This window comes from Lithobates pipiens, unplaced genomic scaffold (assembly GCF_037356315.1).
Source record: "Lithobates pipiens isolate NorthernLeopardFrog02 unplaced genomic scaffold, aLitPip1_a1.2 Scaffold_18, whole genome shotgun sequence".
Lineage (NCBI taxonomy): Eukaryota > Metazoa > Chordata > Amphibia > Anura > Ranidae > Lithobates > Lithobates pipiens.
Window position 1 is genome coordinate 443437683 of NW_027507758.1, and position 16541 is coordinate 443454223.

Below are 16541 nucleotides of genomic sequence, written 5' to 3' on the forward strand. Positions count from 1 at the left end.
GCGATTATCGACTATAGGAAAAGTATGCTTAATATGCTGGCAGACACCATTAGCTATGTTATTTTGAAGAAGGACCCTCTACAGAGTACTAACAATTTATTGGCCAACCTTAATAATATGGGTCGATCCAATAGCTGTAAAACTGACGAGACTGCAATTGTTTTTTGTACAATGACCTTCGTCTATGCTATACAGCTTTGAAATTAAGACAGATTGTTGCTGGTACAGGGTTGATCACCCAACCGTCACCCCAATTTCTTGACATTAACTTACAACCTTTATGTTAGCAGCATTAGTGACTTTTTGGAAAAACAAAAGCTTTTTCTGCATTGAACAAAGATTGGAAACTCACCACAGTGGACATTACATCCTTATACACTTGCATACCCAATGTAGTGGGACTAAAGACTGTTAGATATTTAACTAGACAAGATTTGCCAAATGAATGCCTTGAGTTTGTGATCAACAGTTATTCTGCATTCAAAGGGAAACACATGCAGTCCTCTGCGCACAGATATGCAAAACTTTTTTATAATGGTGAATGTGTCTCCTGTTTTAGGTGGCAGGAGCCTTCTCTCAGATGCTGCCCTGGACGATGACTTGGGGGGGAGAGAAATATACATACATACACACATATATATATATATATATATATATATACACATACATATATCTGCCAACCTGATAGTATATGGATTCCTTTGTCCCTCAATGGACAAGAAAGAAACGGCTCTATTATACTCACTCATCCCACCACCCCCTTCCTCTAAGCTCTTTTGCAAAGCTATAGCCCCTTCACATCTTAAAAACTTCCAGAAAAGCCTGTGTCTGCTGCAATCTGGTTCCTTTCTCCAGTTCTTATGTCATTAAGGGACATAGAAGTGACCAGAGAATGGAACCACAGCACATGGTGGGGGGGGGAACAGGCATCCAAATCTTCTAGAAGTGTCAAATATAAAGATTCGGTTAAAATAACTACTTCAGGTGCCTGCTAAATGCTGTGTGCCCTGAAGAGGCCTTTCATTCTTGCTGCACATCACTATCCCTTAGGGTAAAAATTCTACATTTCCCATAGTGCAAAGGGAAGAGGCTTTGTGTGAGCAGAGCTATGCTAAAGTGCGCAGGTTGGGCTAAGGTGCTCTATGTGGAGACCCACAATGTCCAACTGAGCAATGTAGTTATAAGCGGTTACAGACTCTCAAACACACCCACTGCTGCGAGCAGTGATGCAATTACATCACCACTTGCTGAAAGAACTACAGCAAGGATGTTACAAGACCAGTGTCCGGCCCAAAAGATGGCATAGTGGTCACCAGTTGTACAAAATGGAAATGAAGGGGAATAAAGCCTGTAGTTTAAATAATGCACCTTCATAATCTCTTACAGTACAGACTGAGGAGAGAAATGGACTACATATCTTCTTAAGATATGAAAGCACCAGCAACAAAAAGGGAAAAATGTTTTTGCCCGGAGTTCTGCTTTAAGGCTGCACCTCTTGAACAGAGCAAAGATCAGATAAAAGGGTGTCAGGATCGCCAAGTATACACCCTCTTGTTCTGCTTTTTTTTTTATTAACTCTGTGCCAGTAATTTTTGTGCCTGTGCAGAAAAATCTGTGCCAAAAAAAACTCTGTGCCAAGTTTTGATGCATAGGTCAGGCCAGTGCAGTTTTTATATACAATTTAAATGACTGAAGTGGAGGTTCTGCAACTACCTGTGTGTTGATTCCAGAATGGCAGATAATACTGCATCTGACATATTACAAAATAATTTGTGACCTTTAGATGCTTTACCCATGTATAACAAAACTGGAGCTCTGCATATTTTTCCAGACACCCTTGATGCATTAGCTCGAATTCCAGTTGCTTTGGAACTTGTGCCACTTTGCACAATAGTCTCCTCCTGCTAAATCTGAAGTGACTGCTGTATCCAGACTACAGGGATGCAGTAGACTAGAAGATATTCTTGAGTCACTTATTTCAGCAAAACTACAATTTAATAATTTCTGAAAAATGTGAAAATATATATTCTTTTTACAATAGTTTGACAGACTTCTTGTTGCTACACAAAAAAAAAAAGCTCCTGCAAATGTATTTTTGAAATGTACAATTCCGTTTCAAATGTAAATACTCCTTATACACTGCAAGTAATCTGCATGTTGAATTTATTCAATACATTAAAATCTGCAATGTAACAAAACTTGTTTTCTGCATATGAAATTTATAACACCATTTTAAAATGAACAAAAGATGGCTCACTTTATGTCACTGTTTCCATATGACAACTAGTGTGCATAACACTAGTTTATCTCAACTGACATTAGCGGTTTGCTCTGTTTATTGGACGCGCTTCACAGATTACATAGTACAATAAGAGTGCTGGACAAAACAAAAATAAACTTGAGGTATGAAAGTGGTTCAGAAATTACAGGTCATGCAGATCATGCTAAACAGCAGGGTGGGGGGGTGGTGGGGAGGGGAGGAGAAAGAAAAATGTGATGAGAGAACACTGAATAAAAATACAGAAAATGTGCTTAACAAAAAAAAAAAAAAAATACACATCTTTGCTTCTTTGGTTACAAAGTAGGTTGAACAATTTCACAGTTTTTTTAAATCCCACCCTAAAAAATTATAATTCACAGAAATTGTCTAAAAAGCATAAGAATCATGGCAATTTTCCTGTCACAAACGAGAGAAATGAACAAAAAAAAAAAAATATGTCTTCATCAAACTAGCTAATCTATCATTTATTTTTTGTATTACAACTGTTGCTCTCCTGTACAGGCGCATTATGGATCCACACTTACACTCTTTACAAAATGTACATTCAAATTGGATCCTTGCTCTACTGTAAAATAAATACCAGAAAAGTAGATTGCCATTAGTGTTAGATATATATTTATATACGCCAGGATACGTATGTTCAATTATTGCCAAAACGCTTTCCCTACTAAATGCAATCCCTCCCCTTCTACAATTTATGATAGATTTACATTTATTCTCTAGATAAGGAAATAAAATAAAATAGAGTGTCTGTGACATTGTTCATACACATTATGAAAATAGCAGCCCTGTAATAAATAAAACACAAACTTAAATGAACTAATAAAAAGGCAAAACAAAATATTACTTTATATTTAAAGAATGGTGGCTCTTACTACGAACGCAATGATTAGATTTGCTTACAAAGAACTGACAAAACATGGCTCAGAGTATGATCTAAAGGAAACGCTCCCTGGGAGAGCCACTAAAGCTCCATAAGACCCCTTGTTGAATACCAGAGATTAACTGCTGTTTATTAGCAGCATTTTATGTGATAGAAACCCAATTTTAAAAAACAGATTTACGCTGTCATTAGCTATTCGCTAGATCAAATATAGCTGCTGTTGCTTGTTTTTTTTCCTTTTTCTTTTTTTTTTTAAACATAGATCTGTTTATAAGGTGCAAACAACTGTCTCACTACAAACAAGCATTTCAGCATAGTAAATAGGCACCTTTAACACATGCAGATGTACACGGTAATTGTGTTTAACAATCTAATATACACTTAATGTACTTTTCTAAAACCACAAAGCGTTGTAAAGCCTACATGAAGTAGATCCTTTGTAAAATGTCATGCTCAGTGTATGGGTATACATTTACTCAGCCTGTAGACAGACTAGCAAGCATAAACACTGTATCCACGTGCAGTGAAATTAGCTGCACTGTTCTATCTACATTTACATCCTGTTCGTGGAATACCATTAAGGAAAAGTCCATCCTCAGGCTGCATCAGTGATGACTACAATGAGCACAAAGGGCATAAAAATGCATCTAGAGATCAGCCTTCTAAAAGTACTTATTTTTCAGTACATTCTGAGCAAAGAAAATGCAATGTTGTACATGAAGCACTAGGTTACTTTATCCGACACTCAAAATGCTACCTTGCATGCATTTTCAGGTGACTTGTGACACTATATGGTCTGGTCTTCTTTACAATACAAGTTAAATTCTACATGCAAGTTCATTTCCTTGTTCTCTAGAGGGTTTCTATGACATAAAATGCTGCGTTTGTCTCTTCTACTGAAAGAAGGGTTACATGTGTTAACATTTATTGCCAGCATTCATGGATTTACTGTCCCTAAAGCAAGGATTCATGCTTTTGAGATAATGAGTCTGTGCATATAATGTGTGTATGGCTATAAAAGCGTATACATACACTAGGGGCACAATCCACTGTGTGAGCATATACATACACACACCTTTCTAGCTCTGTTAATACCTGATACACAATGCAAACGGTATCACCTCTCTCACAATGAGAGATCAGGGAGTACGATTGTCTAATACTGAAAAGGCCAAACACACAAAATGAAGCATGGCTACTTGCTCTTTTTTCATTTTTCTCATTTTTGAAGTGGAAAGATCAGCAGTGGCACACAAGGACAGATTGCTTTCAGTTAGCTGAACAAGGCGAGAAATCAGTTTTTGTACAGTTTATGCAGAAGAGACATTCGGTTGTTGTGGAGGGTGTGCGGTCTGCGGAGCAGTCAGAGGAGCTGTAGTCACTGGAGGCGGTTGTTGGCTGAGGCCAGCCTGGGTCGAAAGTTGTGACAGCTGATCGCTGTTTGAAAGGGATTTTAACAGTGCATTCTCACGTTCAAGTGTAGAGTTTTTCTCTATTAATTCCTTTATTTGTTCCTTCAGGACTTCCACCTCTTCTCTTACAGCGTACATCAGATGGCTTTTGACCAGATCCTAGTAAAAGAATAAAAACAAGGTTATAAATGTATACCAAGGCTCCAAATTGGTCTATTTAAAAAGGGAATCAGCCTCATGAATGAAAACATATATTGGACCAGATGCAATTCAGTTTAGTAGAAAACCTCTGCTAAACAGAGCTCACCCCAACACAAGTACATTTAAAAATGGTTCTTTGTGGTCAAGGCATAGGCTGGCATAGGGCAAGCCACTTTTCTAAAATAGTTGGGTGCCAATGGTGCTGGTCTGTAAATTCCAGGTGATATTCAAAACAAAGTTCCACCACTCTATTACAAAATTTCCAAGGAAGGCACTTGCCTTGGCTCCCACAGCTGTCAAAGTCAGTCAGCCAATCAGGGGAGAGAGGGGCCGGGGCCAGGTCAGGGCTCTGTTTGAATAGATACACGTAGCTCTGACTTGGCTTGTGTGCCCCATGTAGAAATCTGATGGCTGAGGGGGCACTCAAAGGAGGAAGGGGCCAGGAGCAGCAAAGAGGGATCCGAGAAGAGGAGGATCCGGCCTACTCTATGCAAAACCAACTGCAGAGGGGAGGTATAACATGCTTGTCATTTTTAAAAGAGAAAAAATAAAAAATAAAATAAAAAACACAAGCCTTTAGAATCACTGTCAGAAAAATCTGCTGTATTTAGTTAACCACTTACGGATCGCCCAGCGTCGTTATACGCCAATTTGAAGAGGGATATCGTTGTTAGGGCAGCAGCTAGCTGCCCTAATTCTGGTATCCTCTCCTTCAGCAGGAGGTCCGCTTTCAGATAAAAGTGGTCTCTGTGGCAGTTGCGCAGCAAGATCACTTTTCGGCGATGGGAGAGGTCCCACCGCCCCCCTCCACCCAGAACCGCTGGCTGCGGCGATCGGGCCTGCTCTTCTGTTAGTTATGAAGGCGAGTGAGGGGAAGATGGCCCCCACCCATCTACATATCATTGCAGGGCGGAAGCGACGTCAAAACGTCACTTCCACCCATAGCTCTTAAAAAGGGATGTTTGCATTGCTTGTAATAGGAATAAAAGTGAATTTTTTTTTAAAGAAGCGTATAAAAATAAAAAACATTTTTAAAGGTGCCCCGCCTCTACGAGATAACATGCAGAAGAAAACACATAAGCAGTGACCGCATATGAAAACGGTGTTCAAATACCACATGTGAGATATCACCACGATTGTTAGAATAAGAGCAATAAAATCTAACTCAAAACATGCAACCTGAAGATTTTTTTTTTTTTTTTTTAAACGTCGCCTATGGAGATCTTTAAGGGTAAAAGTTTATCTCCATTCCATGAGCGGGTGCAATTTTGAAGTGCGACATGTTGGGTAGCAACTTACTTGGTGTAACATCTTTCACAATATAAAAAAAAAAAAAAATTGGGCTAACTTTACTGTTCTCTTATTTTTTTAATTAAAAAAAGTGTATTTTTTTTTTAAAATAAAGTTAATAAAGTTTTAAGACCGCTGCGCAACTACAGTGCGACAAAGTATTACAACAACCACCATTTTATTATCTAGGGTGTTAGAAAAATATATAATGTTAGGGGGTTCAAAGTATTTTTCTAGAAAAAAAAAAAAAAAGTTTTAAATTGTAAACACCAAATCTCAGAAAGAGGCTTGGTCCTTAAGTGGTTAATAGATGACACTTTCAGTTTAGGGAAATGTTAATTGTAAATATGGACATTTTTTCTTTTGCATAAAGTAGAACTATAGGCAAAACTTTTTTTTTTTCTTTTTTGGATACAGCAATGGAGGGTTATAGCCCTGTCTTTTTCCCCTCCATCTGTGTCCGATTGCGGAGATTTCCCTTCACTTCCTGTCCCATAAGCAAACAGGAAGTTAGAGGAAATCCCTGAAAATCAACCACTTAACCTCCAGAAGATTTACCCCCCTTCACGACCAGGCCATTTTTTAAAATATGGCACCGTGTTACTTTGACAATTGCATGGTCATGCAACACTGTACCCAAACATTTATGTCATTCATGTAATTTTTTTCACCATAAAAAGTCTCTTTTGGTGGTAATCGATCACCACTGTAGTTTTTTGCGCTAAACAAAAGACTGACAATGTTGAAGGGAAAAAAAAAAATGTATATATTTTATATAAAATATATCTACCTATATATCTCATCTAGGGTGATCAAACGGTGTGCCTAGTCAGTATTTTTGTGTACTGTATGTGCTGCTTTTACTAGAGGAAGAGAAGGATTCCCCCCCCCCCCCCCCTGCTTTGTGGGGACACAAAATCTACCCCTTTCCCCATTATAGTGGAGATTTGCCTTGTTTAGATGGTAAAAACACAAACAAGATCTGACTGACGATTGACGGGTGCTGATGGACATCCAGTGCCCAGCACCGGCAGATCTTAATAATGCGAGTGCTTACTTTGGTAGCTATGGGAATATCTTAATGAATATCTGCCCTCAGAGGAGAAAGAATTAAGTTGTTCCATATGGAGAGAGTGTAGACCACAAAAATAAAAATAAACAATGAAAAGCTGAGTGTTACTAACTAGTATTAGATTTAAATTAGAACATCCATGAGTCTACATTACCCGGTGTTTGCTACTGCCTTTATCTACAGTATAAAAAGGAAAAAAAATAAATATTGCAAGACATATCTGTTTGACTCGTAATAGACCAGTAGGAGGACATGACTAAATTATTTCTAAACAACGACCACGTAAACGAATGTGGGAATGCTTTGACATAGGGCATGACTGACATAATCAGGTAATGCTTGGAGATTACACACTTTCATCAGCGATACGCAGGCTTTAAGTGCAGACAGCTAGTTCATACTTGGTCACTTCCCTTTCTCAGTCAGCTCTTGTGGTGAGAACAATATCCTGTCATTTTGACATGATAGAACAAGCAATTAATTTTTAAACAACAGATAACCATGATGTGCTACAATATACCTGAAATAAAACTGTTATGAACGCACAAAAAAGCAGAAGTAATCTGACAGATTACCCTTAAAAAAGTTATGCATATCTATGGCTCAACAGAAGAAAATGATACTTGTATATAAATAGGTATCCCCTGAAGGTTTTATCTTGTTAGGTGTGACCAATCACACGCAATTTTCATTAACCAGATTGAAAATTTCTCCACCTTAAAGTGGAGCTCCAGGCTCCTTTTAGAAAAATTAAAAGTCAGCAGCTAAAAATACTGTAGTGGACTTTCAAAATTATGGCACTTGCCTGTTCACAAATCCAGCGGTGTCTTCACCCAAGCGGATTTTTTAATCAGCTTTCGGGTGCTGCCACCGCCATCTCGGCTAAGGGAAACTGGAAGTTAAACCGTTCCCTACTGCGCTAGCGCAAAGCGCGCTGCTCTTTGTGAATGGCCTGGCTGCGAAGGAGGGGAGCCAAATTTCTGGCAGAGTTCGTCAGAGTGTGTACACCCCCCCCCCAAAGAGGGAAAGGTAAAAACCTGTGCATCAACACCCCCAGCCCCCCATAATACTTACTTGAGCCCCATCATGATCCAGTGATGTGCACGAGCCCCACAGCTGTCCCAGGACTCTCTCTCCTCATTGGCCAAGGCAGCAGTGGGAGACTGCTGAGGCAGCAGTGGGAATTGACTCCACTGCTGTCAATCACAGACAGTGAGTCAATGAGGAGAGAGCAGGGGCAAGGTCAAGCTGCAGCTGTGTGTGTCTTATGGGCACAGAGGAAGTTCTCAAGAGCAAGCAGGTGCCATTGCCCCTATAGAAAGCAGCTTGCTATTGGGGGCAATGGTCAAGAGGGAGGAGCCAGCCAGCAGGGGACCTAAGAGGAGAATTGGGGCTGCTCTGTGCAAAACTATTGCATAGAGCAAGTATGACTTTAAAAAAGCCGAAACTTTAATACCACTTTTAAGGCTGTTTTTACACTGTTGCAAAAAAAAAAAAAAAAAAAAACAGTCAAAATGCATATCTGTTTTTGATTCGTTTCCAGTGCGTTTTCTGGGTGCCTATTACCCAGCATGCACCTGTGAAATCTGGATATGCAACTCAACAAAATGCACCTGCGTTGCATTTTTGGTGCATTTGAAATATTTTCTATCCATTGCAATTGGGGCCTATATTTTTGAAAAACCACACAAAAGATGCAGCATGCAGGACTTTTCAAAATGTACCACTCAGTGGTGCAAAGAGTCCAATAGGATTTAATGGGCTTGCATTATAGTTCTGTATTTTAGCAGCAGAAACACATCGGTATGAAAGCCACTTAAATGATCCCATCTTGAGAATATAGGGGCTGCCAGAGTTAACCTTCTGAAAATACTATTTTTGAGTGGCTGTTAAGCAGAGTTATGAAGGAGATACGCAGGACAGGAAAGACTCCCAATCTACCTTCTTGTTTGAGTGATCCAAAGCACTGATGTAAGATTAATTTAAAACGGAACGCTAGATATGGTTTTATTACATTGTTACGCTGGTCCAGTTTGCACCAATGTAAGTGTACTTATTCTATACTTGTGGGACCACTGTGAAAGTGGAGACTCACTATAGTACTTGCTGCCACTACAGCAATCACTGCAGTTTTCTGGGTCCTGTGCTGAGCAGCTGCTCTTCTCACAATGCTGAGACGACAGGCGGTCAGCACAGGACCCAGATGACTGTGGCGATCACTGTAGTTAGCAGTGACCATTTCAGTGATTATCGACTTCCATAGTGGTCCCAAGCTAGACCGGTGTACCTCTGCAAAAAACTGAGTCTGCAATTAAAGTGCCTTGAAAATGTATTCATACCCCTTGAAATTTATGATATTTTGTCATGTTACAACCAGAAAAAAATGTATTTCATTGGGATTTTATGTGATAGACCAACACAAAGTGGCACATAATTGTGAAGATGACGGAAATCGATAAATGGTTCTCCAAATTTTTTATAAAGATCTGTAAAGTGTGGCATGCATTTGTATTCAGCCCACTCAGGCAATACTTTGTAGAACCACCTTTTGCTGCAATTACAGCTGCAAAACTATGTGGGTATGTCTCTACCAGCTTTGCACATCTAGAGAGTGACATTTTTGCGCAAGCCCGGTCAGACTGGATGGAGAGCGTCTGAACAGCAATATTCAAGTCTTGTCACAGTTTTTTTAAATAGATTAAGGTCTGGGCCATTCTAATACATGAATATGCTTTGAGCTAAACCATTCCATTGTAGCTCTGGCTGTATGTTCAGGGTCGTTGTCCTGCTGGAAGGTGAACCTCAGCCCCAGATTGCCCTGTATTTGGCTCCATCTTCCCATTAACTCTGACCAGCTTCCCTGTCCCTGTTGAAGAAAAGCATCCCCACAACATCATGCTGCTGCCACCACCATGTTTCACGGTGGGGATGGTGATGTGCAGTGTTCGCTTTCTGTCCTCACATAGCATTTTGCTTTAAGGCCAAAAAGTTCAATTTTGGTCTTAACTGACCAGGGCACATTCTTCCACATGTTTGCTGTGTCCCCCACATGGCTTCTTGCAAACAGCAAATGGGACTTATGGCTTTCTTTCGGCAATATCTTTCTTCTCGACATTCTTCCATAAAGGTCAGATTTGTGGAGTGCACAACTAATAGTTGTCCTGTGGACAGAATCTCCCACCTGAGCTTTGGATCTCTGCAGCTCCCCCAGAGTTACCATGGGCCTCTTGGCTGCTTCTCTGATCAATGGTCTCCTTGCCTTGCCCGCCCTGTCAGTTTAGGTGAACAGCTATGTCTTGGTAGGTTTGCAGTTGTGCTGTACTCTTCATTTTCGATGAGATGTTCAAAGCTTGGGATTTTTTTTCCCCCAGCCTTGCTTTAAAATGTTCCACAACTTTATCCCTGACCTGTCTGGTGGGTTCCTTGGCCTTTATGGTGCCAAATGAACGCCACACCTTCAGATATTCGTACAAAATTTGGAAAACCATTTATCATTTTCCTTCCACTTCACAAATATGTGCCACTTTGTGTTGGTCCATCACAAAATCCCAATAAAATACATGCTTTTGGTTGTAACATGACAAAATTTCGAAAATTAAGAGGTGTGAATACTTTTTCAAGTCACTGTATAGCAGCTTTTCAAGTGATTTTCAACTTAAAGGAAACCTTAAAATGAACATGTGGCTAAGCTACAGACATTCAAGCCATAAACTAGGTAGAAAACAATCCGTCACTGACCTCTTTACAGTAAAAACACTTCAGGAGAATCTACCAGCCGAGTATGAATTACTCCACTGTGTCTGCAGCTACAGTGGTAGAAATTGGATGTACTGCAGGTAGACAGTGCTACCAACATTTATACAAAGGGTAACATTTTTAGGTTGACAGCAGTCTACATTTAGAGTGAATTCACACAAGAGCGTACAGGGGCTAGTGCTTTACCTCTCCAGCAGCTGTTTCCGACTGCGGTAGGGGGCTGTGTGGTGTGCGATTCAGCACATCCCAGAGCTACTTTTTTTGTTTTTTCTACAAACTTGAAGTGTACAAATGTACACTTCATTCATGCTGCTGTACAGCAGCCCTGTGCGGGGTTTCAATCACACAAAGTCATCTCAAGGCAGGCAGAAAAATTGTTAGGGGGGTCAGTTTACTCATCCAAAATGAACTAAAAGGCACCCCCTGCTGCCTGAAAGCACGGAAAAACAGCCCATGCACAGTTTTTGAGATTAGGAGACCTAGATTACCTAAAAAGTATCTGAAATGTGTATTAAACAAAATAACCCAACACTAGAATCAGAATAAAACTGATTAAGGCAGCCCTGCCATTCTAAATCCATCTGTCCTATACAAAAATAGAGCAATTAGTGACATCCCTTTTAAGTCAAATTATGGTAAAAAAAACATGCTGGCTAAAAATGGGGAAGTCATGCCTTACCATTGCCTGTTCAATCTTGTTGTCGATGGCAACCACATTTGCACTTGATGAACTGTAAAAAAAAACAAAAAAACAGGAAACCAAATGAGACATAAGAATAAATAAATTTTCCTGGCATAATTTTTACTGACAGCACATAACACAGACAAAGGATTTAACTAAACACTAGTTTGCAGTTTTAGGGCTTATTCATACTACAGTTTAAAGAAAACCTGAGAGAAACAGAGGCTGCCATTCCCGAGCTTCAATATTTCTACCTAGAACAAGCTGATCTGAGTTAAAGTGGTTGTAAAATGCAGGTGGTTTATCTTAATGCATTCAATCCATTAAGATAAAAAGCCTTCTGTGTGCAGCAGCCTCCCTCATACTTACCAGAGCCCCATCTCGATCCAGCGATGTTGCATAAGAGACTCAGCTGTCCAGGACTTTGCTTCCTCATTGGCTGAGAGAGCAGCAAAGCGCCATTGGCTTCCACTGCCGTCAAATTCATTGAGTCAATGAGGAGTGTGGGCGGGGCCGCGGCTCCCTGTCTGAGTGAACACACGGAGCTAAGGCTCGGCTGAACAAGATTTTAGTATCAGTTGAAGTGTTCGCGATCAAATAAATACAGAGGCCACTGGAGCCACATGTCAACCAAGCAACTTCTTTTTAAAATAAACCTGGTCTTTTAAAAATATCACATTAAAGTTTCCAGCAAAATCTAAAATGTATACAAATTTGACGAAGAAGACCACCACACAACACCAGGAGCTGCATGCTGAAGACCCAATGATTGTAATTTTAAACGTAAGATCGTATGCATTTGTTTTCTCTCTCTCTCTCAACAGAACATCAAATATACAGGCATTTCAAGACACACCATGGATATAAAAAGTTCACACCCCTGTTAAAAGGTCAGGTTTCTGTGATGTAAAAAAATGACAAAGATAAATAATTTCAGAACTTTTTCCACCTTTAAATGTGACCTATAAACTGTACAACTCAGCTGAGCAAACTAAAATCTTTGAGGTGGAGGGAAGTTAAAAAATATTTTGTTGTATAAGAGTGCACACCCTTAAATACTTTGGTGAAGCACCTTTTCATTTTATGACAGCACTCAGTCTTTTTGGGTATGAGTCTATCAGCATGGCACATCTTGACTTGGCAATATTTGCCCACTCTTCTTTGCAAAAACAATCCAAATCTGTTAGATTGCGAGAGCATCTGCTGTGCACAGCCCTCTTCAGATCACCCCACAGATTTTCAATCAGATTCAGGTCTGGGCTCTGGCTGAACCATTCCAAAGCTTTAACCTTCTTCTGGTGAAGCCATTCCTTTGTTGATTTGGATGCATGCTCTGGGTTGTCATGCTGAAAGATGAAGTTCCTCTTCATTTTCAGCTTTCTAGCATTCAGCTCTACTGTGCCAATATTGAATGGTATTTGGAACGGTTTATAATTCCCTCTACCTTGACTAAGGCCCGTTCCAGCTGAAGAAAAAACAGCCCCAAAGCATGCTGCTGCCACCACCACCATGCTTCACGGTGGGTATGGTGTTTTTGGTGATGTGCAGTGTTTTTTGTGCCAAACATATCTTTTGGAATTATGGCCAAAAAGTTCAACCTTGGTTTCATCAGACCAGAACACATTTACCCACAGGCTTTTGGGAAACTTCAAATGTGTTTTTGCAAAATGTATCCAGGCTTGGATGTTTTTCTCCGTAAGAAAGGCTTCCATCATGCCACTCTACCCCAAAGCCCAGACATAGGAATAATATGGGAGATTTGTCACATGTACCACATAGCCAGTACTTGATAGATATTCCTGCAGCTCTTTTAATATTGCTGTAGGCCTCTTGGCTGCCTCCCTGACCAGTTGTCCTCTCATCTTTTCATACATTTTGGAGGGATGTCCAGTTCTTGGTAATTCACGGTGTTCCATGGTATATCCAATGCCTTGGAAATTATTTTGTACCCTTTCCCCGACCGATACCTTTTTAACAATAAGAACCCTCTGATGCTTTGGAAGTTCTCTGCGGACCATGGCCTTTGTTGTAAGATGTGACTAAAAATTTCAGGAAAAACCTACTAGAACAGCTAAACTTTAATTTGGGGCTAATCAGAGGCACTTTAAATGACAGGTGTATACTCCTATTTAACATGAATTTGAATGCGATTGCTCAATTCTGAACACAACTACATCCCTAGTTATAAGAGGGTGTGTGTACACCTATGCAACCACATTATTTTAGGTTTTTTTTCAATTTTTAATAAACCCCCCCCCCAAAAAAGATTTGTTTGTTTCTCAGTTGATTTGTACAGTTTATAGGTCATATTAAAAAGGTGGAAAAAAGTTCTCATTTATTTACATCAAAGAAACCTGACATTTTAACAGGGGCGTGTAGACTTCTATCCACTGTACGTCTCAACGAGGAAAAAAAAAAAAAAAAAAAAAAAACACTTAGTGGTTGTAAATCCTTATATATAAGCAACTGATCTCAGGTGATACACAGAAATTAAAACAGATCCTCCTACTTAAAGTTGTAACTATTAATTTGAAGTCTTCTTTTCACTACATCTGTTCAAAGTGCAGAATTTATAAAGCTTGCCTGAGCTATCAGAAAACGGAGTTGACAGCTGAAATTACATTCTGCAGAGCTCAGAGCTGATTAGAGGGAAGACACTCCAGCAAACAGCACACGTGAACAGAGCTGAGGCTGTCAGGAGGTCCCTCCCGTCACTTTTTTCTCTTGGGTGTCAGGAAAACTTGTCAAAAGTGATTCATGCTGATAGAGGAGCAAAGCAGCAGACAGAAATTACACTTCGTGCTCTGGATTGAGACAAGCACACATGATAGAGGGATTTGCTTGGATCATACTTCAGATCTGATGTTTGCAACCACTTTAAAATTATGCATTGAAGCTAGAGTTTACAGGTCAGTTACACATGCCCATCCTAAACAGAAGGCAGTGTCTACAATACACACGTCACTTGGTTGTCAATATTTGTCTGCGTCAAAAAGCAGAAGTGGAAAATAAAGTTTTGCAGTTGAGCAGCTAATAAAGAGTGATTTATCATCAGGATATTTTAAAGCCAAAAAAGGTTCTAATTTCATAAAAGTAAAATGGTCGAATTAGATTAGTGAAGCTAATATTGCAATACATTATTCAGATTCAAACATTTCTATTGGTTATAAAGTAAAAACAGAAACAGCATCCATCCATGACCTTACGCCCTCATTCACCATTTCATCTTTACCTATGCCAAATTAGGCAAGGTTTTTTTTTTTTTTTAAATCCAATCCATTTCCAGAATAAAAGGTCATGAATACTAATGACTTCAGAACACCAAACTTTGTTCATTGGAGGACACCATGGCAGAGGTGATGTGTCAATGATCAAGTTTAGGGAACAGTGGCCTAGATACAAGTAACGTATCTGTAACATCCCATTTCATGTAACTATATACAGCACAATAATTGAATGCTGTACTTTTCCTTTTGCCTGTAAGGGGTGGCAAGGCGATTTCTTACCTCCAAGTTCTAGTGTCTAAAGCATAGCCAACTGTAAATTAAAAACCAATAACATATGTAGAAACCAATATATAACCAATATAATCTACAATATACAAATCTCCAATTTCTCTCGTTTTTATTTTTGGTTCTTTTCAGCCCATTGCCACCCTAGTAACTATTATCTAAACACATTGTACAACAATGAACAGTGAACAATTTTTACAACAGTTGTCAAAAATGCCATTGGTTTTAAAGGATGTTATCCTTTAGTTAAGATATGCAGGCTTAAAAATATTTCAGCTGAACTTCACCTCCAAGAGCTGCAAGTGTAGTTAGATGCATATTTGTGTGTGCCAGCAGTTAAAGCTTGCACTCCTGGTGCCATCTGTGACCCTGTGAGATTTCACTATATTTCCTGTCCATTTAACAGCAGGATAAGAAGTTCTGAGGAGGACCAAAGATTGCCAAAAAAAAAAAAATCTGATGTGCATTCTTCTTTCAGGTCTGAAATAGCCAATGGATCAAAAACGTCAGGCAGCATTTTCAAAAGGTGGTGAGCAATAGCAGTCTCCCATGTTTCTCCTGGGACAGGTTTCTTCAACAGATTTTAATACAGTCATTAGGAAAACACTATCAGCAGCATATGGACAGGTGTCCAGTTTGTCGTCAGAACTGACTCTCCTTACTAGTTTAAAGGAATACAAAAGCAGCCTGAAGTGTGTCAAATGCAGGCTAGAAGGTGAGCAATTGCAGGTCACATGCACCTGCAAGAAATGCAGAATGATCCGAGAAGCGTCTCAAGCCAATATCAAAAGCACCCCACATTTTGCAGTATAAAGCCTTTGAAATACCCAGCCCTAATACATCTAGAAGAGACTCCCATATTTTCTCAGTCTTCAACGCTTCTTAAATGTGGTTGTAAAGCCGGAAGGTTTTCTATGCATGAAGGTATAAACTATTCAATGTGCTGCCCCCTCCAAGGCTCACCTGAACCCCATCTCAATCCAGCGATGTGCACTAGAGCCTCTACTGTCCCAGGACTCCCACTCCTCATTGGCTGAGACAGCAGTGAGAGCCATTTGCTCCTAATGCTGTTATACACAGCCAGCAAGCCAATGAGGAAAGTGAGGGGGCAGGGCCAAGCCACAGCTCTAAGCATGCCCCAGTGCCCCATAGTAAGCAGCTTCTTATGGGGGCACTGATCAAGGGGGAGGAGCCAGGAGCGCTAGCGGGGGACTCAAGAAGAGGACCGGGGGCTGATCTGTGCCAAACCACTGCACAGAGCTGGCAAGTATAACAGGTTTATTTTTTTTATAAAAGCAGAACCTTTACTACCACTTTAAATTCACATTGATGGCTTGGCTAGACCTATTTTGCCAAATACTATTGCTATATCACTAAAGAGGAAGAGCTTGAACTTTTGACATCCAATAAAACCTCATCTAAAAAAGACGTCTAGTACAGATCCCTATCTGT

The 16541-nt window shown here is 39.9% G+C and overlaps 1 protein-coding gene across 4 annotated transcripts in view; it reads right to left on the reverse strand.

The window, feature by feature from the left end:
* Positions 1 to 2146: 2146 nt before the first annotated feature.
* Positions 2147 to 16541, reverse strand: part of TSC22D2 (TSC22 domain family member 2) — a 65336-nt gene continuing 50941 nt past the window's right edge. For 2 of the 4 annotated variants that reach the window (XM_077488185.1, XM_077488186.1), the window contains 2 exons: positions 11575 to 11626; positions 2147 to 4735 (listed from right to left, as the gene is read on the reverse strand). In XM_077488185.1, the coding sequence (XP_077344311.1) occupies positions 4475 to 4735; positions 11575 to 11626 (313 nt within the window). In that variant the 3' untranslated portion in view covers positions 2147 to 4474. Of the gene's footprint in view, positions 4736 to 11573; positions 11627 to 16541 lie in introns of those variants that run through there. The other 2 variants (XR_013276878.1, XR_013276879.1) reach the window with 1 other exon arrangement.